Source organism: Myxocyprinus asiaticus, chromosome 7 (assembly GCF_019703515.2).
Source record: "Myxocyprinus asiaticus isolate MX2 ecotype Aquarium Trade chromosome 7, UBuf_Myxa_2, whole genome shotgun sequence".
Classification (NCBI taxonomy): domain Eukaryota; kingdom Metazoa; phylum Chordata; class Actinopteri; order Cypriniformes; family Catostomidae; genus Myxocyprinus; species Myxocyprinus asiaticus.
This window is the reverse complement of record NC_059350.1, coordinates 36,391,225-36,413,523: the sequence shown is the minus strand read 5'-3', so window position 1 is coordinate 36,413,523 and position 22,299 is coordinate 36,391,225. Positions and strand designations below refer to the sequence as shown.

General features: G+C 37.6%; 1 protein-coding gene across 1 annotated transcript; it reads left to right on the top strand.

Moving 5' to 3' along the window:
- The first annotated feature begins 516 nt into the window (after positions 1-516).
- On the top strand, positions 517-21,846 carry LOC127444328 (structural maintenance of chromosomes protein 2-like). The gene is made up of 24 exons (XM_051703620.1): positions 517-792; positions 1,292-1,441; positions 1,534-1,656; positions 1,918-1,956; positions 2,324-2,434; positions 3,098-3,142; positions 3,534-3,767; positions 8,352-8,501; positions 8,630-8,863; positions 9,093-9,252; positions 9,577-9,694; positions 9,812-9,950; positions 10,093-10,212; positions 10,314-10,518; positions 13,145-13,280; positions 13,364-13,488; positions 15,462-15,655; positions 15,941-16,084; positions 18,123-18,317; positions 18,418-18,618; positions 19,717-19,833; positions 19,949-20,109; positions 20,302-20,449; positions 20,902-21,846. The coding sequence occupies exons 1-24, from the start codon at positions 625-627 to the stop codon at positions 21,082-21,084; spliced, it is 3,600 nt and encodes a 1,199-aa protein (XP_051559580.1). The 5' UTR covers positions 517-624; the 3' UTR covers positions 21,085-21,846.
- The last annotated feature ends 453 nt before the right edge of the window (positions 21,847-22,299 follow it).

Genomic DNA, 22,299 nt, shown 5'->3' with positions numbered 1-22,299 from the left:
AAAACACATTTTTTGATGTTTAAAAATAAACCAGATACAGATGAGAAAGTATGAAGACAATCAATAGCTTTTTTTTTTATTTCAATTTCATTTTGCAAAAAAAGGGTAGTATCGTCCGCTAATTGGGAGCATTTTATTTCATTCTTCAAAAGTTTAATACCGCAAAATGTATCTCTTTTAATATGTATGGCCATAGTTTGTGTTACAAGTAAAAAAAGAAAGATAACTGCATTTACAATTTCGATCTCTAATGGCCCTGACGTCATACATGCTTGAATTGCTTGGGTCCAGCAATGCGGCAGCTAAAAATTAGCCTGACTGAAAATAAATATTTAATTTCTCCTCTAATGGCAATGTTTTATTTGTAGTGTTCGTGATACTTCACACAATAAACTAAAAAAAATTCTTAACATATCGAGGAATTTGTGTGTTTTTGTTCTAACTGGTAGCTGAAATCTGTTGATGTTTTTTGAACGGCGGAGCGGAAACGCGCCTGGCGCCAAATTTCAAGTTTGTCTGGTTGAAGTGAAAGAAGCGTTGAGGTTCGTCCCGGTTATTTACCACATACGCTTTAGTGGGTTATAGCGTTGTTATTCCATTTTTCTCATACGGTGTCTGGTCGAAATGTACATAAAGTCTATTGTACTAGAGGGCTTTAAGTCCTACGCTGAGAGGACGGAGATTAACGGATTTGATCAGTTTTTTAACGCCATCACTGGACTGAACGGCAGTGGAAAGTCAAATATATTGGACTCTATCTGCTTTCTGCTGGGCATATCTAACCTATCACAGGCCAGTACTAAACAAACGCATGCAAATATGTTTATCTATCTGTCTGTCTGTCTGTCTGTCTGTCTGTCTATCTATTTATTTATCTGTCTCTCTGTCTGTCTCTCTCTCTCTGTCTGTCTGTCGCTCTCTCTCTCTCTCTCTCTCTGTCTGTCTATCTATCTATCTATCTGAACACATGACCATATATAAATGTTACATAGATTTTTGATGGAAGTTTAAGTTGTCTTTTCTTTTTTTTTTTTTTTTAATCAATATTACTAATACATTTCTCAAACAAGTAACAAAATGTAACTTAAGTTAAATGTATAAACAACAAAAACAACAGCAAAGACATATAGATAAAAATGCAAAGACCTGCCTAAATTGGATCTAAATAGAATAGATGTGTTTTGTATATTATATGGGTACACAGTATGACTGTCTAGTAAAATGTGAATTTGAGTTCTAGAGTTTAGGAGCTGTAATGTGATGCTGGTTTTGGTTTATTAAACTTAAACAGGTTCGTGCCACTAATCTTCAAGATCTGGTGTACAAAAATGGCCTGGCTGGGATTACCAAGGCAACAGTGTCCATCACTTTCGACAACTCCAACAAGAAACAGAGTCCACTTGGGTTCGAAACACACGATGAGATTACCATCACACGACAGGTATTCGGCCTGAGATAACTGAGGCGTTTTGAAAGATGAGCAGCGGCACAAATCAAGGAGCCAGTGATAATGTTATTGTTTGTGTTGTTCAGGTGGTCATAGGTGGACGGAATAAGTACCTCATCAACGGTGTGAATGCCAACAATCTGCGAGTCCAAGATTTGTTTTGTTCAGTTGGCTTGAATGTTAACAACCCCCATTTTCTAATCATGCAGGTAATTATCACAAAAACACACTGATTAAGGACTTCTCAAGTTATGTGTCCTGAATGTTTTATTTACATGAACATGTTTGATCTAACAATGAGGCACTAATTGCAAACAGGCAGTATACCCTAAAGTATAAGGGCAGGATATGTTCTGAACCACATTGATATTTTAAGACTGATTATACAACTTAGTTTTTGGATTTTCAGCTAGTTAAACAATTATCAGTTGTTCACATTCCTAATCGCTCTAATTGTGTGTTCATTTCAGGGTAGAATCACCAAAGTCTTAAACATGAAGCCTCCTGAGGTGAGATTGAGATCCTGAGCTGAGTGACACAAGCATCCAATGTCTGAGATGCGAAGTTAATATTTTGTGTTTTCATCAGTGATATTTGACCAGGGTTTCTATGGTAATGCAAAACCTAGAAATATCAGATAATTTTCCAGGCTTGGAAAAGTCATGGAAACAAAACAAAATCCTCAATCTGTTTAAAGATTGATCTGACTGACATGTTAGCGAATCGTTCTGAATTCTATTATTATTATTATTATTATTATTTAAAATTCTTATCCAGTAATCACAAATGATTAAAAAAAAACTCATGTAAATTCATTGGTCAAAAATGCTGAAACTCTGATGTATTTCTTGGCTCCTAAAAAGTGTTTGTGTACAGATTCTGGCCATGATTGAGGAGGCGGCAGGTACACGGATGTACGAGTGCAAGAAGATCGGTGCTCAGAAAACCATTGAGAAGAAAGATGCCAAGCTGAAAGAGATTCAGACCGTATGCACTTTCATTTATTTATTAAATTTAGGGTTGTCACAATACCAAAAGTTCGGTAGTTGATACTAATGGTGAAATTTCATAATTCTTGATAACAGTTTCGATAGCACAGCAAACACACTTTTATAATATTAATTTAAATATTAACAAATTAAATTAAAACAATAGCATGTAGCCAGAAAGTATTTCTCTATTGTATTTCATTATTGTTATTAGTTTGTTACTCAAGTTGAATCAGTAATAAAGAACGAAGAAATAATTAAAGACCAATGAGTGGTTTTCTCATATCTTGTCAATATTGTTGCATGATTAATATTAAAGACATAATAGACAGCGGCAGGTCTATTTGGTTATCTGCAAGTCCTAATGCACAGATCAGATTTTATTTTTTTTGTCCTGCCTGTTTACATTCACTTAAGACATAACTGACTGTTTAAATTAATACCTTGTCGAGACAAGAATTCTGAACATGAAGTGCATTTCCATTCATGCAAGATATTAGCGCTCATCACAGTGCATTCGCAAATACACCGGTACCGACCAATACTGCATGAAGCCTAGTATTGTTATTTTATTTTTAATTTTAGTATCGAATTCAATTATATTTCAATTTCTTGATTTACCAAGCAATTTAATCTCATGGAGTTTGTGTGTGTGGAACAGATCCTGGATGAAGAGATCACCCCTGCTATGGAGAAACTGAAGGAGGTTTGTATTATACTCTAATTTTTAATTTATGTTGTGCTGGCCGATATGGCAGTAGTCTTGAACTGACACCTAGTGGCGTGGATACAGCAGCATGCAAAAGCAAACATTTTTGTTACTGATTCCATTGTTCAAATGCACTGTTCACAGCCAGCCTTGGCTAATTTATTGTGGTGAGCAAATGTGTCCAACTATAGTGGGTTGCCAAGATAAAATTAGTAGAATTCCGCTGGTCATATGATCTCAACATGGCAGCCTCCATGTAGAGCTGAGCTGTATATTATTTTAGACATATTTTTCAAAATTGCTATTCATTTCTTTGTGTGAAGCTTTTTTTAATAAGGAAAATTTGTGACATTTCTTTCACACATTCTCTTCTTCTCTCTCTCTACAGGAGCGTGCGTCCTACTTGGAGTACCAGAAGCTGATGCGCGAAATCGAGCACTTAAGCCGTCTGTATGTGGCGTATCTGTTTGTGTGTGCTGAGGAGACTAAGCTGAAGTCTGCTGAAGACCTGCAAGTGATGCAAAGCTCCATCGCACAGCTGCAGGAGAACATGAGACAGAACGAGGCCAAAGTGAAGGAACTGAGTGCAGAAATACAAGAGCTGGAGCGCAGGAGGGACAAGGTGAGCAGCCGCCTTTGGGGGGGCTCAGCCTCCTCTCATACTATGAGAATGCTGTAGTCTCATGGAGTGTTTTTCAAAAATTGCAACTTAAGTTATGTATGTCACAAACTTGGCACATTTGGTTGAATTGTATTTATTTTAGCAACTAACAGTTATGTTGATAATTAATCTATTGATTATTCCTATGATTAATGGAATAAAAATATGTATGATTCTATGAAGATATATTTTCTCCTATGATTAATTTTAAATTGTGGCCACAGTCCCACAAATAATAAGAAATCGTACTTTCAAAAGAGTCAAAAGAAGGCTGTCTAGGATATGAAAAATACTATACTGACTTCTGTCACATAAAAAATAGATGCAGTATTAGGGCAGAAACTAAATATTTCATGTGATTCTGTGTAAATGAAATGCGGCACCATTGTAAATGCATTGTGGCAGAGAAAGACACATTAATTTAAAGTTTTCCTATTTTTTATATATATATATATATATATATATATATATATATACACAAAGTGGCAAGAAAAATTATGTAAACACTTTGGAATTAGCTGGTTTTCTGCATTAATTGCTCATAAAATGTGATCTCATCCATCAAATTCAGAAGTATAGACAAAGCACAACGTGTTTAAGCTAACAACATACAAACAATTATAATCTTTCATGTCTTTATTGAACACATCCCATTAAACATTAACAGTGCTGTGGAAAAATAAGTAGTGCTGTGGAAAAAGTAAGTGAATCCCTAGGCTAAAGACAACAAAAAATGCTAATTAGAGTCTGGAGTTGGCAAACCTGGCATCCAATTAATGAAACGAGATTGGAGGTGTGGGTTAGAGCTACTTTGACTTATAAAAAGCACTCAAACATTGAGTTTGTATTCACAAGAAGCATCTGCTGACATGGACCATGCCTCGCAAAAAAAATATTTCAGAAGACCTACGATCAAGAATTGTTGCTTTGCATAAAGCTGGAATGGGTTACAAAGTTATCTCGAAGAGCTTAGATATTCTGTCAACAGTTAGAAAAATTTTCTATAAATGGAGACGATTTAGTACTGTGGCTACTAGGGTTGCGTGGTATACCGGTACCAACGAAATGTCGCAATACCAAAACATTTAAAATGGTACGATATCTTGTTGTTAATTTGGTACCATATTAAAGTATGCTGCCATTAACAAAATGCCATGCAATGTAAGAATTTTAAGATGAAATCAAAGAACATTTAAAAATAATAATAAAAAAAAGCCTTTATATGGCCAAGTTTGATCATTAAACAGCAGGATGTCATTTAATGAAATAATATAGTCACATGCGTGACCACCTTTGCCTTTAAAACATCACCAATTCTCCTAGGTACACCTGGACACAGTTTTTCTTGGTTGTTGGCAGATTGGATGTTCCAAACTTCTTGGAGAATTCGCCACAGTTCTTCTATCTGTTTAGGCTGTCTCAATTGCTTCTGTCTCTTTATGTAATCTCTGACTGACAGGATGTTCAGTGGGGGGCTTTGTGGGGGCCAGGACATCTGTTGCAGGGCTCCCTGTTCTTCTATTCTAATCTTTTCTATTTGCAAAAGTAATGGTTGTGAGTCTAACATTTATATTTCCTATTGACACTCTGAAGCTGAAGATATAAATAACCATCTTAAGACAAATGCTTTTGTGAAACACCTTATGTGCCTAAGACTTTTGCACAGTACTATATATATATATATATATATATATTTGTTGAAAAGTATTATATTTTCATTTGATTAAAGCTGTACAGTATTTATTTTATTAAACACAATTTGATCATAACATTTAACATTCAATAAAACATTTAACATGGAATCCAGAAAAAAATAAAACCGAAAAGGCATAATTTGTATCTATAAGACTTTATGCAGTTTTTTTAGAAGTATATTTCTGTATAATTTATTCAAAAATCTGAGGTTTTTTTTTTTATTATTTGTTGCCTAAGTATCGAGTTAGTATTGATACTGAGGTACCAGGGCTGGTATCGTACCGAAGCCAAAATGTTTGTATCCGAGCAACCCCAGTGGTTACTCTCCCTAGAAGTGGCCATCCAGCAAAGATGACTCAGAGGGCAGACCACAGAATGCTCAATGAGGTAAAAAAGAACCCTAGAGTGACCGCTAAAGACTCAAAGTATTCATTGGAATTGGTTAGCATCTCTATTCATGAGTATATTATACAGAAAACATTAAACAGGCATGGTGTCCATTGCAGGACACCGCGAAGAAAGCCGATGTTTTCCAACAAAAACATTGCTGTGCACCTGAAGTTTGCCAAAGACCACCTTGATGCTCCACAACGCTACTGGGGAAATATTTTGTGGACTGATTAAACTAAGGTTGAATTTTTTGGGAAGAAAAAGCAGCACTAAATATGCTGTAAAAAGAGCACCGCATGCCAACAAGAAAACATCATCCCAATGGTGAAGTACGACTTTGTTGCTACGGGGCCTGGGACGCTTGCCATCATCGAGGGAAAAATTAATTTCCAAGTTTGTCAAGATATCCTATAGGATAATGTCAGGGTTTCTGTGCGCCAGCTGAAGCTCAGTAGAAGTTGAGTAATGCAGCAGGAAAATGACCATAAACATCAAAGTAAATCCACTAAAGAATGGCTTTAAAAAAAGAAAATCCAACTTTCGGAGTGGCCCAGTCAGAGCCAAGACCTTAAACCAATAGAAATGCTGTAGAATGACCTCGAGAGCCGTTTACACCAGACATCCTAAGAATATGGCTGAGCGGAAGCAGTTCTTTAAGGAAGAATGGACCAAAATTCCTTCTGAACGATGTGCATGTCTAATCTGCAGCAACCAGAAACGCTTGTTTGAGGTTATTAAATTCTAGGATTCACTTTTTCCAAAGTACTGTGAATCTTTAATGGGATGTGTTCAGTAAAGACATGAAAGATTATACTTGTGTGTTGTTAGCTTAAGCACATTGTGCTTTGTCTCAGAGTTGGAGTCTTGATCTTGTGGTCTTGGTTTCAAGACGTCTTGAGACCATATAAAAGTGGTCTTGGTCTGGATCTGGGTCTTGCTACTCAGTTTCTTGGTCTGGATCTGGGTCTTGGCTTATGATCTTAGTCAAGACCGCAGTGTATTACCAGTGCACTAAATTTGATAATTATTTCAACCACTAGTTGTCGTGGCATCTTCACCATTACTGAGAATTTGCAAGTACTTCTGCCTCTGTGTCATCATGCATCATGCATATGAATGTAAGTGCAAGAACTGTGGTCTAACAACACAAAGCAATCATTAGTGATTTATGGTTATAACTGCTGTGTAGAGGCCATGACTTTACTTGCGGTAACCGTGGGAACCAATAAGCTTGTTGCGTTGCGGGAGTGACCGGTATTCTTATGAGTTGTTGGCAGGAGTAGGGGTGCACGATTATGACTAAAATCATAATTAAAGATTATTTCTCTTGATATTGTAATCACTATTAATAATATTGATTAATGGGGGGCCTAGGTAGCTCAGCGAGTATTGACGCTGACTACCACTCCTGGAGTCGCGAGTTCGAATCCAGGGTGTGCTGAGTGACTCCAGCCAGGTCTCCTAAGCAACCAAATTGGCCCGGTTGCTAGGGAGGGTAGAGTCACATGGGGTAAGCTCCTCGTGGTCACTATAATGTGTGGTTCTCACTCTTGGTGGGGTGCGTGTTGAGTTGTGCGTGGATGCCGCTACGTCTCCGCGGTAACGCGCTCAACAAGCCACGTGATAATATGTGCGGATTGACTGTCTCAGACGCGGAGGCAACTGAGATTCGTCCTCCGCCACCTGGATTGAGGCGAGTTACTACGTCACCACGGTGAGATGTTACATATTAACCTGCAGCAGTATCACTTATTATTAATACTTTTTTAGATGTTTTACAATTATATAGGCATTATTAAATGTTTTATGTATTTGTTACACAAAGTATACAGAAAATAACAGAACAGTTAAGTCATTATTCAGCAAAAAGGTGAAAACTGAATATGTAATTGTATTTTTTTATTATTATTATTAAAACTTGCATTAAATGAAGTAAAATAAATAAATAAAAAATGCAGTTAAAAAGAACAACTTGAAACATACATTTTTTGCACGCAAAAGGGGGGCATGACAAAAAAAATTTAGAATCACTGGTGTAAACGCATCTAATGTTATACATGTTGCTTCACATGCAGCTACTCTGTGTCGTCTTTAAGTAAAAAAAAAAAAAATGCTTAACTGTTCTGTGTGAAGACAAAATGTTTATATTAGAATGTGGTCCCTGATTTGTGACATCGAGTTTAGATAGAAATTTAGTTAAGTTGTAAAGAGTTACATTTGTCTAAACTGGTCTGGTGACAGTTTTTGTCCAGTGGAGACTGCAGGTCTGAAATAGAGGGTAGTATGGTGGGTAATATACTGGCAAAAGAATTTCATACATTGTACGGGAAAACATTTTTGAATTTTTTATGATGCAAATTGATACCTGTTAGAAAAGTGTGTGGTTGATTGATTGGATATTTGTGTCTCCTGCTCTTGTTGTCCATTAGCATGTCTTATATCTGTGTCTGCATCTCTCAGGAGGTCGGGGGAGTGTTGAAGACTCTGGAAGAGACGTTGTCTGAAGCACAGAGAGTGGACACAAAAGCCCAGAGTGCTCTCGACCTTAAGAAGCAAAATCTGAAAGATGAGACCAAGAAAAGAAAAGAGCTTATCAAAAACATGGAGGAGGTATGTCTTTTTTATTTATTATTATTATTATTATTATTATTATTCAAATAAAGAAAACTGATAAAAGCGGATGCTGTAATAGTACATGTAAAATTATTCATTGATGTTTTTATCTTTATTTTAACAAGGATAAAAAGATGATGTCAGCCAAGGAAGTGGAGGTTACGAAGGCAATGGAGCGGCTGAAGGCAGTGCAGGAGGAGGGTCAGAATGATGCAGAAGCGCTGGAGGCAGCCCAACAGCATTTTAAGGCAGTGTCAGCTGGCCTCTCCGCCAATGAGGATGGAGCTGCAGCTACACTTAATGGGCAGATGATGACCTGCAAGAATGACATGAGTAAAGCTGAAACTGAGGCCAAACAGGTGACCTTTGAAAACCGTCAACAATTTCAGTAATCACAGAAATACGAAAATGTTTGTCCACTGTATACTGTTGTACTTTGTTTGCTGTCCATAGTGTATTATTGCTCTGTTGGTTGATGTGTGTAGTTTTGAGACATTTACTAATTTATTATCTGATATGATGATCTCATTTATATAATTTTTTATTATTATAAAGAGTGGTTGTAAATACCTCTGTTGTGTCTCTTAGGCCCAGATGAAGCTTAAACATGCTCAACAGGAGCTGAAGACTAAGCAGGCTCAGGTCAAGAAGATGGACAGTGGCTACAAAAAAGACCAGGACACACATGAGGCTGTGAAAAAATGCATAGAGAAATTGGAGGCTGAAATAAAGAAGCTCAACTATGAAGGTATTGTTCTGACCCCATATTTTCTTTCTTTGGTGAAAAAAAAAAGAGATGATTGGTAGAATGAAGATATTTTTACACTGCCACAAGTTTTATAAAAAGTAGTCTTTTCAAATTGTGTGCTACAGAAGCCATACGAGAGCTTTGTGTGAGGAACAGACTGAAATTTAAGCTGTTCACCACTCTACTGTAGCTTTAAAATCTGATTTGCAGTTATGTTTATTCAAACCTGCGACTAAATTCAAAGCTAAAATATTGTATTAATTTTTGTTTAACACATTCTTTGGTGTTATGGTAAGATTCTGAAGAATAACTTTTGTTGTTTAGATGGACGGGAGGAAGGTCTGATGGAGCAGAAGAGGCAGTTTTCACGTGATGTCAGTCAGCTCAGAGAAACCTACGAGTCTCTCATGGGCCAATTTCCCAACCTGCGATTTGAGTACACGTGAGAACATCTGCTCATTTTATCCACACTCATTTTACATATGTGAAGTTCATACACTGCTTTCATTTGGCTACAAATACAACATTGATTAAAATGGTACTATATATGGGTTTGCAGGGACCCAGAGAGGGGCTGGGACCACAGTAAAGTGAAAGGTTTGGTGGCAAATCTCTTCAGTGTGACTGATGTGTCTAACGCTACAGCTCTGGAGGTGGTAGCTGGTGGTCGACTCTATAACGTAGTGGTCGACAACGAGGTGAGACTTCTCCTACAGAACACATTGCCATAAATGAAGCGTTGATTTATTTGTAGTACAATTTCTGTCATTCATTGGCAAACTTATGCTTTGGTTTTAAACTTGCAAGACTCAGGAATTTTCTTGCCAAATCTATTTGCAGGTGACTGGAAAGAAACTTCTGGAAAAGGGGGAACTGAAACGCAGATATACCATCATTCCTCTGAACAAAATTTCAGCACGTACCCTCAATAACAATGTAGTGCGCACTGCCAAAAACCTGGTGAGGAACCCTGCTATTTAATTGCAATCTTATTGATTTGATCGTTTTTCTTGTATGAAACATTGTTAGTGTGATTTTCAGTTATTTGTTTTGTGTTTCAGGTTGGGCCAGATAACGTGCACACAGCTCTGTCATTGGTAGGTTATGAATCAGAGCTGAGGAAAGCCATGGAGTATGTTTTTGGCACTACACTGGTTTGTGACAGTTTGGACAATGCTAAAAAAGTTGCCTTTGACAAGGGTGTGAGCACCAAAACCGTTACGCTTGGAGGAGACGTGTTTGACCCACAAGGAACATTGACTGGAGGTTTGTGTGTAACAGCAAATTCACAAGATGCCTTGCAAAAGTGTTCAGACCCATCATTAGTTTTCTGATTTATTAAGGTTTGTTGTACCCAAAAATGAAAATTCTCTTATCATTTACTCACCCTCAAGCCATCCCAGATGTTTATGACTTTCTTTCTTCTGCTGAATGCAAACTTAATTTCTTAGAAGAATATCTCAACTCTATAGGTCCATACAATGCAAGTTAATGGTGATTAGAACTCCTAAAAGCTCAAAAGGAGATAAAGTCAGTGTGGCAAGGAGGAGGGTGGGGCCGGGCCGTGACTACGCACGCCCGGCCCCCAATCGGGCTAATCACAGTCAGCATAAAGTCATCCATAAGAGTCCAGTGGTTTAATCAATGTCTGCTAAAGTGATCCAGTTGGTTTTGGGTGAGAACAGAACAAAATAGAACTCCTTTTTCACTGTGCATATTGTTATTGCATGATTTCATGCTCGATTTCACTTCTTACAGCGCCGTCTAGGGCTCTGTGCATGCGTCAAGCACTAGGAAGTGTAATCTATCTTTAAATCCTGATCGTGCCTTGAGACTGCTGTCAAGATGAACAATGAAAAAGGAGTTCTATTTTGGTCTGTTCTCACCCAAAACCAACTGGATTGCTTCAGAAGACATTGATTATACCACTGAAGTCTTTTGTGCTGACTTTATCTCCTTTTTTGGAGTTTCTGTCACTATATTTTTGGGTAAACTATTCCTTTAAACAACAGATCTGACATTGTGTTCTCGGATTTTTCAGAGCAAATTTCCATACTTAAATCTGACATTGCTTTGATGTTAAGAAATATATTCTGAAAGATATATAATGGGGAATTCCATGAAAGTATGTCTGAATTAAATTGTTTTCCAAAATTAGAAGAGAAAAAAATTATATTTTGTATAATGAAATAAATCCTGTTTTTTTCTCCCAATTCTCATTACTGTAGTACAGTAATTTTTATTTAATTAAAATAAGCATTAATTAAAAGCAATGCGACCTATGTCCTTGATGTACAAATACGTTAAAATTTAAATAATATATCCGCTATTGCTATTGAGAAATTTAAGTCAGTCAACCACTTTTTACAACTTTATACATTTACTGTGGGGGGTTTTATACAGGAGAAAGACTTGGTTTTGGGTCTGAATATATCTTGCAAGGCAAAAATTATAGGGCCCTATGAATTACGTGGTGCGGAATCCAGTCATAAAAACGTAATTATCAATAAAACACGAATGTCACGAAATTTAACATATTTGGGATGAAATAAATGTGTAAATTTACAATTAATCAAATTAAGTGTGATGATTAAACCACAAAAGGCTGAGATTTACGGTCTGCATGAGCTGGGCCGTTCAGTAAGTGAATGTGAGAAGCCACTGCTTATACACTAACCGCATCGTTAACATCACGTTTGCTCTGTGTGTGTATAAATGACAAAGCGCAGAGCACTTTATTCACTGTTAATTGTGTAGCACATGCAGCCTATATATAATTACATCATAGCCTTTTGTGGTTTAATAAGCACATTAGCCCATATAGCAAACTGCTTTTCGAGAGGTGAGAAGTCAAGCTGTCAAAAACCTCTGGTTTTCCACCAAAATTAAAAGCTGTATTTAACTAGACGCGTGAAATTAAAAATAATGCGACAGAAATGTATTACTTCTGTATAGTAAAATGTTATATTCAAATGTAGTAGTTTTTGTAGTAGTAATAATAATGATAATAATAAATCAATAATTACATTTAAGCAAAATCCCAAGCAAGAGTTTCATCACTGCTTTCATTAATACTGTGCTCTACTGTGCAGCACTATTTGACCAAATAATATTAAAATAAAACAAAACAAAACAAAAAACTCCAGTTTTGGATTGTGAGAGGACCAGTATAGACGCTCTTCATTTTAATAAAATATAATGCAATGGTATGTTGAAGTGTAATTGTTCTGTTTTCATTTGATTAAAATTAAATGAATGAATTTGATTAGAGAGGTTTTTTTACAGGGTTCATACAAAGTGTTCGAAGTGTACAAAATGTTTACCTTCGGTGTTTTTAGGCAAAAACTGAACTGAATGAAAAATATCTATATTTTGTAAGTTGGAAAGTCAAAATTTTTTGAGAATGACCCATTTCCAATTTCGGTCAGTTCCTCACATAAATCTGTTGTGTGACTTCAGAAAACATGGAACACAGCACATGAGTCATATGGACTAATGTTTACGGACCCTGTTATTCACTTTTGTTGGAAAGCAAAGTGCGTTTTAAGGGAGCACACTACAATTGCACATAAGTTTCAAATGTAACGAATTTGTTTTAATGGCATCTCGAGCACAGTCCTTGAAAACAAATAAAAATGTGCTTAAAGTCCTTGAATTTATCTATGAAGCATCTGTAGGAACCGTGTTTTTATGATAAAATGTAATTACACTTTAAAACCCGGAATGCAGAGAAAATAAAACAGAAAACACGGAATTTGGGAAAAAAATAAAATGGAATTTGAAAAAAAAATAAACTGATTTCATAGGGCCCTAAAAGTGCTATTCTCCAATAATTGACAAAACATTACACAAAATGTAGTCTTAAGTAGTTTAACTGTTTATATGTGTGTAGGTGCACGTGCTCAGACAGCATCTGTCCTAACTAAGCTGGCTGAAGTGAAGGACATTCAAGACAGTCTGAGGGCAAAAGAGGTTGAACTCTCCACAGTGGAGTCTGAGCTCAGCCGCCTCAAGGGAACAGCTGAGAAGTGAGAATCTCTCAAATCCTCACTGACCATTTAGGTCAAAGGTAAAATGGTGAAAGGCTAAAGTGTTTGTTGTTCTCTGGCAGATTTCGTCAGCTGAAGCAGCAGTTGGACCTGAAGACTGAGGAGGCTCGGATCCTGGAGACTAAACTTCAGCAGAGCTCCTTCCACAAACAACAGGAGGAGCTGGAGAACCTGCGCAAGACCATTGGTACACAAGCGCACGGGATTGCGCAACTACTTATTTAATTTGCGACTAGTCAATGGCTAAGTGTTTTCCTTATATAAATAACTTTCCATATGCTATTCAGCTCTTTGCTGTTTCTGGCAAGTCCAATGCTGTGTTGATGGAGAGAATGTTCATGCAGCTGAGATGATGGGGATGAGAAACATATGCAAGCATATTTCTGTTGCCAGATTCATGCTATTTGAATTGTCGGTAGTCTTATAAAACAGATAGTTAGACTCTAAATTCTAAGTGGGTGCGCTACATTAAAAGCTGCTGTAAAATATAGTAAAAAATGCGCATCTCTGACTTCATATTCTTTATAAAGGTACCAAGTTCCTACATTGCTTGACAGCGGTAAACACCCTAGAGTTAGAAGAATCAATTATATTACTTGGGGGAAGAACTGTTTCTTAACCCTTTAAGCTCGAATTGAAAAAAAATATTTATCAAAATATTAGTAACTACAGTCTTCAACACAAAATGGGTATCGTTTTAAATCTTAGCAATGCATGGATGCATTATGACCAAGTGCTTTGAAATTTGCAGACAAATTAGAAGTGTTCTGTTTTGATAATTTATTAAAAGTTTTGCACTGTACATATTATTGTAATCAGTAAAAACATCAATCTGATCAAATAGCCATGTGTCGTATGTTGTTGGAAAGCTCTCAAAGAGTAGAATACAACCGGCCTATTTTTTTTTTTTAACTCGCAGACAAAAATATAGGGGTAATAGCCAAGTGTATGTCTTTGACATACTGTACATGTTACATATAAACACGTGTTGCTTATAAACTGCTGTGAAGGATCTCAGTTCGTCTGGGAAAGGAGGAAGCGAGAGCCGGATCCACATTCAACAAGACTTTAATTAGACAGAACATCAAACTGAAAAAACAGCAACATAAACACACACACAGAGCTGCCGCGTGTGTCTGTCTCTCTCTCTCTCTGGCGTCCCCGGCGCTTCCCTTATCTCTCTCCCGCTGATTAGGCAACTCGGCGCCGGGCGTACATCCTCACGGCCCGGCCACACCCTCCTCCTCGTCGCTCCTCCACTGCCCTTCTGGCCGTTCTGCCACCCGATGGTCCACCACTGCCTCCTGAGAATCTGAGAGGGACGAGGGGAGGGAGAAAGAGAGCGGGAGAGACAGAGAGAGAGAGAAAAGAAAAGCAAACATTCTTCTTCGGCTCCCGCGGGCATGCCACTGCTCCGCCTCCTGGCTAATGGTAGCGGGTCCTCCGTCCCCTGGTGGACGACAGCGTCTCCTCCGCTTCCCGGTGGATGGCAGCGGTTCCTCCCGGTGAACGGCAGCGGCTCCTCCATCCCCTGGCGGACGGCAGCGGCGAGTTCTCCCGGGCAGCATGCATGCTCCCAATTTGGTTGCTTAGGAGACCTGGCTGGAGTCACTCAGCACGCCCTGGGATTCGAACTAGCGAACTCCAGGGGTGATAGCCAGCGTCTTTACCACTGAACTACCCAGGCCCCCCTTACAATTATTATATATAGGCTTTTGGACACTTGGAGACGTTTTTGGACACTGGGATAAATAATATTCCTAATGCAATAACTTTTGATTGCTTTGTCATATCAACGTAACATTTTACTCAATTAGAGGTGACATGATTGGTAACGAAACTAAAGCAGATGTTCAGAGCTACCTTATTTACACCCTGAGAAATATAATGTAAAATAAGAAAAAAGTTAGTTTTTGGCTCTTTTTTTTTTCTCTCCAGCAGAAAAGTTTTATTTAAAATAATACCAAACAATTGACCCTCTGAGCCTTTAATTTTGGACATGCCACTGAAAACTCTAAAAACACCTTTAGAGACAAATGTTTATATTGACTAATGTTAGAATGTGTGTGTGTGCAAACTCTAGCACCCATGTACAATATATGAGGTATTATTGGTTTCGATGTTGTTGTTCTTTAACATTTAGGTGCTTTGTTTCTGTAGAGGAATGCGAGGAAACGCTAGAAAAGTCAAAAGAGATACAGAGGAAAGCAGAGGAGAAGTACAAAGTTCTGGAGAATAAGATGAAGAACGCAGCGGCCGAGAGAGAGAAAGAATTGAAAGCAGCTCAGCAGAAACTCAACCAGGCCAAGAGCAAAGCAGATGCCTTCAGCAAGAGACTAAAAGAGAAACAGCAGGTACTGTGTGTTTACTGTGACACTGAATCAGGGCTTCAGACTGAAAACAGTACATGAAAGCCACTGGCCTCGAGATGCATTTTTAAAAGTCTTTTTAAAGTCTTGTTTTTAAAGTCTGCATCATTAAAATCATTTGATAACACAAAACAGATTTAGGCAGTTTTTAAGATTTGTAAAAATCCTTATCGTTAATCACACACTGCTGAAAGAAATTGGAAATTAATGGAATTTTTTTTTTTTTAGTATCTTAGCTGTTGAGACACTTATCTACCTTCTTTTGTGTAGGAGGCAGATGCAGTAGCCCTGGAGTTAGAGGAGCTGAAGAGAGAACAGGCCGGATATGAGCAGCAGATTCAGGCTGTAGATGAAGCTCTCAAAGCCATCCAGGAGCAGATCGACACCATGACCACAGATGTTTCAGCAAATAAGGTGTAGAAATAATATCTCATGTCTTATAAAGGCCCCGACATACTTAATATGAAAGCGAAGAATGAACGAGTGTGTCGTCGTTTAGAACAGTATCTGGGTAAAACGAACATGTTTTTGAGTTTGTTTCATTGGTTCGTAACAGCTCGGCAAGGTGAACCTTAAGGAAAACTTCGTACCGGCTGCTAAACACCTTTGTACTGCCATTGGTCCACGTCATCAGTAGGTGTGACTTGAAGCTCAGTCAAACTAAACACACCCGTGTGCAGAGTTATTAACGAGCTGGTGCAAACGTACCTACATCTGTAGGATCGTTCGCGTAGAGACATTTTCCAAGAACGTGTTATGTGATTTTACATTAACAGAATGTAACCTATGCATATTATGGGCACATAGAGAGTGTTGGCGCATTTGCGCCATAAATGTAGGATGTAAATATGACAAATTACACATTACCTATGGCATAAATATTACTTTAAATCGTCATCGAAGGAATAAAATTTTCCTTGATATTTTGACACATAAGAGGTCATTCTACTATAAAAACATACTATAAATTTCAGAACTCAAAACGTAATCCCCCAATGCAATATAAGTATTTATTGAAACCAAGCTGCAGAAACACCTCGTTCTCTACTTCAGCAATTTCCCTACACCACTAGAGGGCTCATTAATTCATGACTTGCCTCTGCAGCAGCAGCAACAACAACATCAACGCACCCTTGGCCCGCCCACTGGTGCTTTAGTTCGTAAACGGAGAGAGAACAGGACAGACTGGCCTAGTGTGGCCTACGTACTATTCCTGAACACCAAAGGGGACCCATCTGGACTATTTTGAATTATTTTTGTATATAAACATGCACTAGACAGAAGTCTTTGACCGTTGTCATGTATCTCGCGCCACTTTTAAAAGACGTGGTGACAAGTTACAACTCTGAATAGGAGACCCCGTTCTGTTTCATTCATCTCTGCTCTGTGTCTTGCTGTTTTCAGCACAAACACGTCCTGGATGCGTGCTTGCAACCATCTGTGCTATTTTTAATTGTTGGGTGGATGTAAACACGAACTAGATGGATGTCCTTGACCGTTTGATGTGTTTCTGGTGACTTGCGCCTCACTGCAGGATGATACTGTATGTGTGTGCGCGTGTTGTGTTTTTTTTTTTTTTTTTTGGCTCATCAGCGTGGATTGCTTGTGAACCAGTCATAATGAATGATTCAAGCTTTACAAAGGAAGTGCTATTGAAGGATGGGGCAGTTAAACACACTTGAACCCAATTGCAAAACTGTGGGTAAACAGTTTCATTCATGAATATTTCAAATGTCATGACTGTTTGATAGTTTATGGTGTGTTAACAGTTGTGCTTGAGATGAAGAGTTTAATATATTCAAATGCAATGTGTTGGATGTGCATTATGTGTAAACCCTGAGATTTTGTTTTATAATGTGGAGCTTGTTTATTCTCTTCCGATTGTGTTTCAAATATGGCTGTTTTTGAGGGGCTGCGCAATGTTAGCCAATCATAACAGTGGCCGTTTACATTGAAGTTTAAAGGAGGAGCTTAGGCCAAAACTGGTTTCAGAAAACTGGTGTTTCAGACAGAGGGCCAAAGACATGGTGGAAAATGATCATATATGAATAAATAATGACTGTTTTGGTGCAAAACAAACTACTAAGATTATCAGTGGAACTCAGGGAAGATAAAAGAATAAAAAGGGAGTATTTCATGACAACTTTATAACAGCTTCTTTTACTGATCTCTTGTGAACTTTACTCAGAATGAGGCATAAAATCATTGAAGTCACACATTTTAATGTCCCATTAGTTAAGGTTTTACATGTAATCTTGTGCATCCAAATATTTAAATGTTCCTCTAAACCCCTCCCACAGCGGTGTGGCTGGTGTCTGAATGTTCGCAAACAGTATAAAATTGCTCAGCTGTTTCAAACTTCTTTGTATGCCGTTTCCTTATAAAGATGGACATATGGTGAAAATCAATTAAAAAAATGTTTTACACTGTGTGTGTGTGTGTGTGTGTGTAGGAAGCGGTGCGTGTTGCACAGGAGCAGTTGTCCCAGCAGAAGGAGGTGATTCTAGGACAGGAGAGAGAAATTAAAGGAAAGACTGGAGAAGCAAACCGTCTCCGTGAACAAAACAATGATGCCCAGCTGAAAATCAAAGAGCAGGAACACAACATCAGCAAACACAAGAAAGACAGTGCTGATGCCACAGCAAAGGTGTGTCAACCACTAACCTTATGTGAGAGGATGTCAATGAGACCATCGGAGACAAGTATGTGAATAAATATTTGTGTATGTAATGTTTGTGTGTGTTCAGGTGGCCCGTATGTTAGCTGAGAATGACTGGATCTCTTCTGAGAAGCATCTCTTCGGCCAACTAAACACGGCCTACGACTTCAAGACCAACAATCCCAAAGAGGCCGGACAGAGACTAAAGAGACTCGAGGAGACCAAGGACAAGCTGGAGAGAAACGTCAACCGCAGGGCAATGAATATGCTCAGCGAGGCTGAGGAAAGGGTATGACCTTTGACCTCTCACTGTTTTTAGCTGTGAAAGATGCTATTTATTAAACCAGTGGTTCTCAAACTGGTCCTGGAGGCACCCCAGCACTGCACATTTTGCATGTCGCCCTCTTCTGACACACCCAATTTAAGTCTTGGAGTCTCCACTAATGAGCTGATGAGTTGAATTAGGTGTGTTTGATAGAGGAGACCTCCAGGACAGGTTTGAGAACCACTGTGTTAAACATTGTTATCTGCTCATGTCCTGACCATTACAATTACAAAAATCATTGAATGTGGATAAAAGTAAAAGAGCATTTGGGTAAATCTCATTAAACCTGTCAAGAATATGTCAATTCCATATTTCACCCCAAAATTAAAAGATTACTATTTTGCTTAGTGAAAATGGAAGCCTATTTTTGGCACCATTAAAGGAATAGTTCACCCAGAAATGAAAATTCTCCTCATTTACTCTTTCATTTGACTTACTTTCTTCTGCAGAACACAAACAAATATTTTTGGTAGAATATCTCCACTCTTTAGGTCCAATGCAAGTGAATGGTTACCAAAACTTCGAAGCTCCAAAAGACACAAATGCAGCATAATAGTCATTTATAAGACTCCAGTGGTTTAATCCATGTCTTCTGAAGTGATTCAATCGATTTTGGGTGAGAACAGACCAAAATATATTTGTTTGTTTTTACTGTACATCTTGCCATTGCAGTCTGTAGGCACGATCATGATTTCAAGCTCGATTACACTTCCTAGTGCTTGATGCATGTGCAAAGCACTAGATGGAGCTGGGAAGTGTAATTGAGCTTGAAATCATGATCGCCAAGGAGATTGCAGATGTCATGATTTATAGTGGGGGGAAAATTAGTTGTCTGTTCTCACCCAAAACTGATTGGATCGCTTCAGAAGATATGGATTAAACCACAGGAGTAATATGGATTACTTTTATGCTGCCTTTATATGCCTTTTGGAGCTTGCATTGAATGGACCTACAGAGTTGAGATATTCTGTTTGTGTTCTGCAGAAGAAAGAAAGTCATACACATCTGGAATGGCATGAGGGTCAGTAAATGATAGTCATAACACTCTGTGTCCTCTCTCAGTACAATGATCTGAAGAAGAAGAAAAGAATTGTTGAGAACGATAAAGCCAAAATTCTGGAAACGATTGAGGAGTTGGACCAGAAAAAGAATGAGGCTCTCAATGTGGCGTGGCAGAAGGTAAAATACCCACTCGTCACTTTTTGACAATACTACATTAAGTAAAACTAGTAAATAAAAACAAATTAACAAATACGTGACGTATCATGTTCAGTACAATCTATTGTGATTGAAGGTCAATAAGGATTTTGGTTCCATATTCTCCACCCTGTTGCCTGGGGCAAATGCCCGTCTGGCTCCGCCCGAGGGGTGTGGTGTCCTGGACGGATTGGAGTTTAAAGTGGCTCTGGGGAACACCTGGAAAGAGAACCTGACCGAGCTCAGTGGGGGTCAAAGGTCAGCATTTGCCAACTCTACTGCTGATAGTGCCATATTACTCTTTGAATCAATAGCCATTTAGGTTATGGCTCTCCAGGTCAACATCTTATACCCACAGATCCATTAGAGCATCATCCGTGTACATGAGATGCCCTCTTTGTGCCCATTATGATACCTGATGTGTGTTTTCTTTTTTTTTTTTTTTTTCAGGTCTCTGGTGGCGCTCTCTCTGATTTTGGCCATGCTGCTGTTCAAACCTGCTCCCATTTATATCCTGGATGAAGTGGACGCTGCTCTCGATCTCTCACACACGCAAAACATTGGACAGATGCTGCGCACACACTTTACACACTCACAGGTAATACGCACACTTACAAGCACACCCGGAGTGTTGATCACTATAATGTTACCATTACCGTTATAATGTTTTTTTTTTTTTTTTTTTTTTTTTTTTCTTCAGTTTAGTTTTTCAGTATATTTTACTTTTAGTATGTTAGGGTTAGGTTATTATTCAAATATAACAGCATTAAATTTCTCAGGTCCATGAAGTGTTATCGCTATTTAGTTGCATTTCCATGTTTAATAAAGGTAGGTTCATTTAACACAGTATATATTTTAATATTATACAGTGTATCTAAAAGTAAATTTAGTTTGTGGTCATTTTTATTTTAATTACTTGTGGAATCATGAAAATGAATTTTAGTTTGTTTTTCCAATAACGAAACTGTTAGCTTTCTTTAACCATAACGCTAGATGTAACATCACTGTATTTGATCAAAACAGCAATTCAATGACATTTTTACTTTGCAGTTTGTGGTGGTGTCTCTGAAAGATGGAATGTTCACCAATGCAAACGTGCTTTTCAAGACCAGGTTTGTGGACGGCATCTCTACTGTGACTCGCACAGCTCAAACACATGAGGAAAAAGTTTTGGCCCAGCGCACCCACAACAAAGCCAAGGACAAACGCCAGCGACAGATGCTGGCCAGCTAGACACACTTTCTATATTACTCTCAGTAATCAGTTGATGTATCAGCTGAAATTAAAAGGTGTATTTAAACTTTGCAGGGCTAATACACTCACATTTGTGCATCTAATACATGTCAAACAGCTCTGTAAATCACTTTTTTTTCCATTACTTATTTTAAAACGCTTAATAGCATTGTCTCTTTTCTCTCTCACACTCTCTGTACATTGTATTTCAGTGTATTTGTTTGTAGGATGTACAACAGACCTGTCATTCTTTTCTTTTTTTAACTGTTTCTGCTGGCTTGTTTTGTATAAATAAAAACTTTTACAAGTAAGATTTTGATTTAAAAAATTTTGCCAAACCACCATGCCCAATGTACATAAATCATTTAGGAGAATTGAGTAGGAAGGTGCTAATTTTTTCGTTCGGTATTTTGCCAGTAAATGTGTGACATTTCTATACTAGGTAGTGTATGTCATGGCATAAAATAAAGTATCAGAAAATGAACTGAATACAAAATAATTATGATTTCTTGCCGGGGAAAAGTCATGTAAATTTCTATAACGAATATACATTTTTGTAGTTAAGCTGAGCTTTTAGTTGTTCAGGCAAATTTGACATTTTCTCTGAATCTGTGCATAGCCAATTTTGACTTGCCCCTCGTTTATTTAAAAAAAAAAAAAAAAAGGAAAAATTGCTAATTGTTACAGTAGGAAACTCACAATGGGAATGAATGGGAATAGTCAATTCATGTTAAAATACAGTTTCAAAAGTATAGCCACATGTATTTGGGTTTGTTGTCATGACAATGAAGTTGTTACTACACATTTAGTTTGTTAGCAATTTTATGATACTGAATTCATAACCTGTATGTTTATGTCTTGTGACTACTTTTGAAACAGTGTGTATTTTAATGTTTATGGACTAGCCACATTCACTTCTCTTGTAAGTGCTTTACTGTAACTTTGCTTTATATATATATATATATATATATATATATATTTATATAACTATATATATATATATATATATATATATATATATATATATATAACTATATATATATATATATATATATATTTAGTTTGCATACCCTGGCAGAAATTGTGAAATTTTGGCATTGATTTTGAAAATATGACTGATCATGCAACAAAAAACTCATTTATTTAAGGATAGTGATCATATGAGACCATTTATTATCACATAGTTGTTTGGCTCCTTTTTAAATCATAATGATA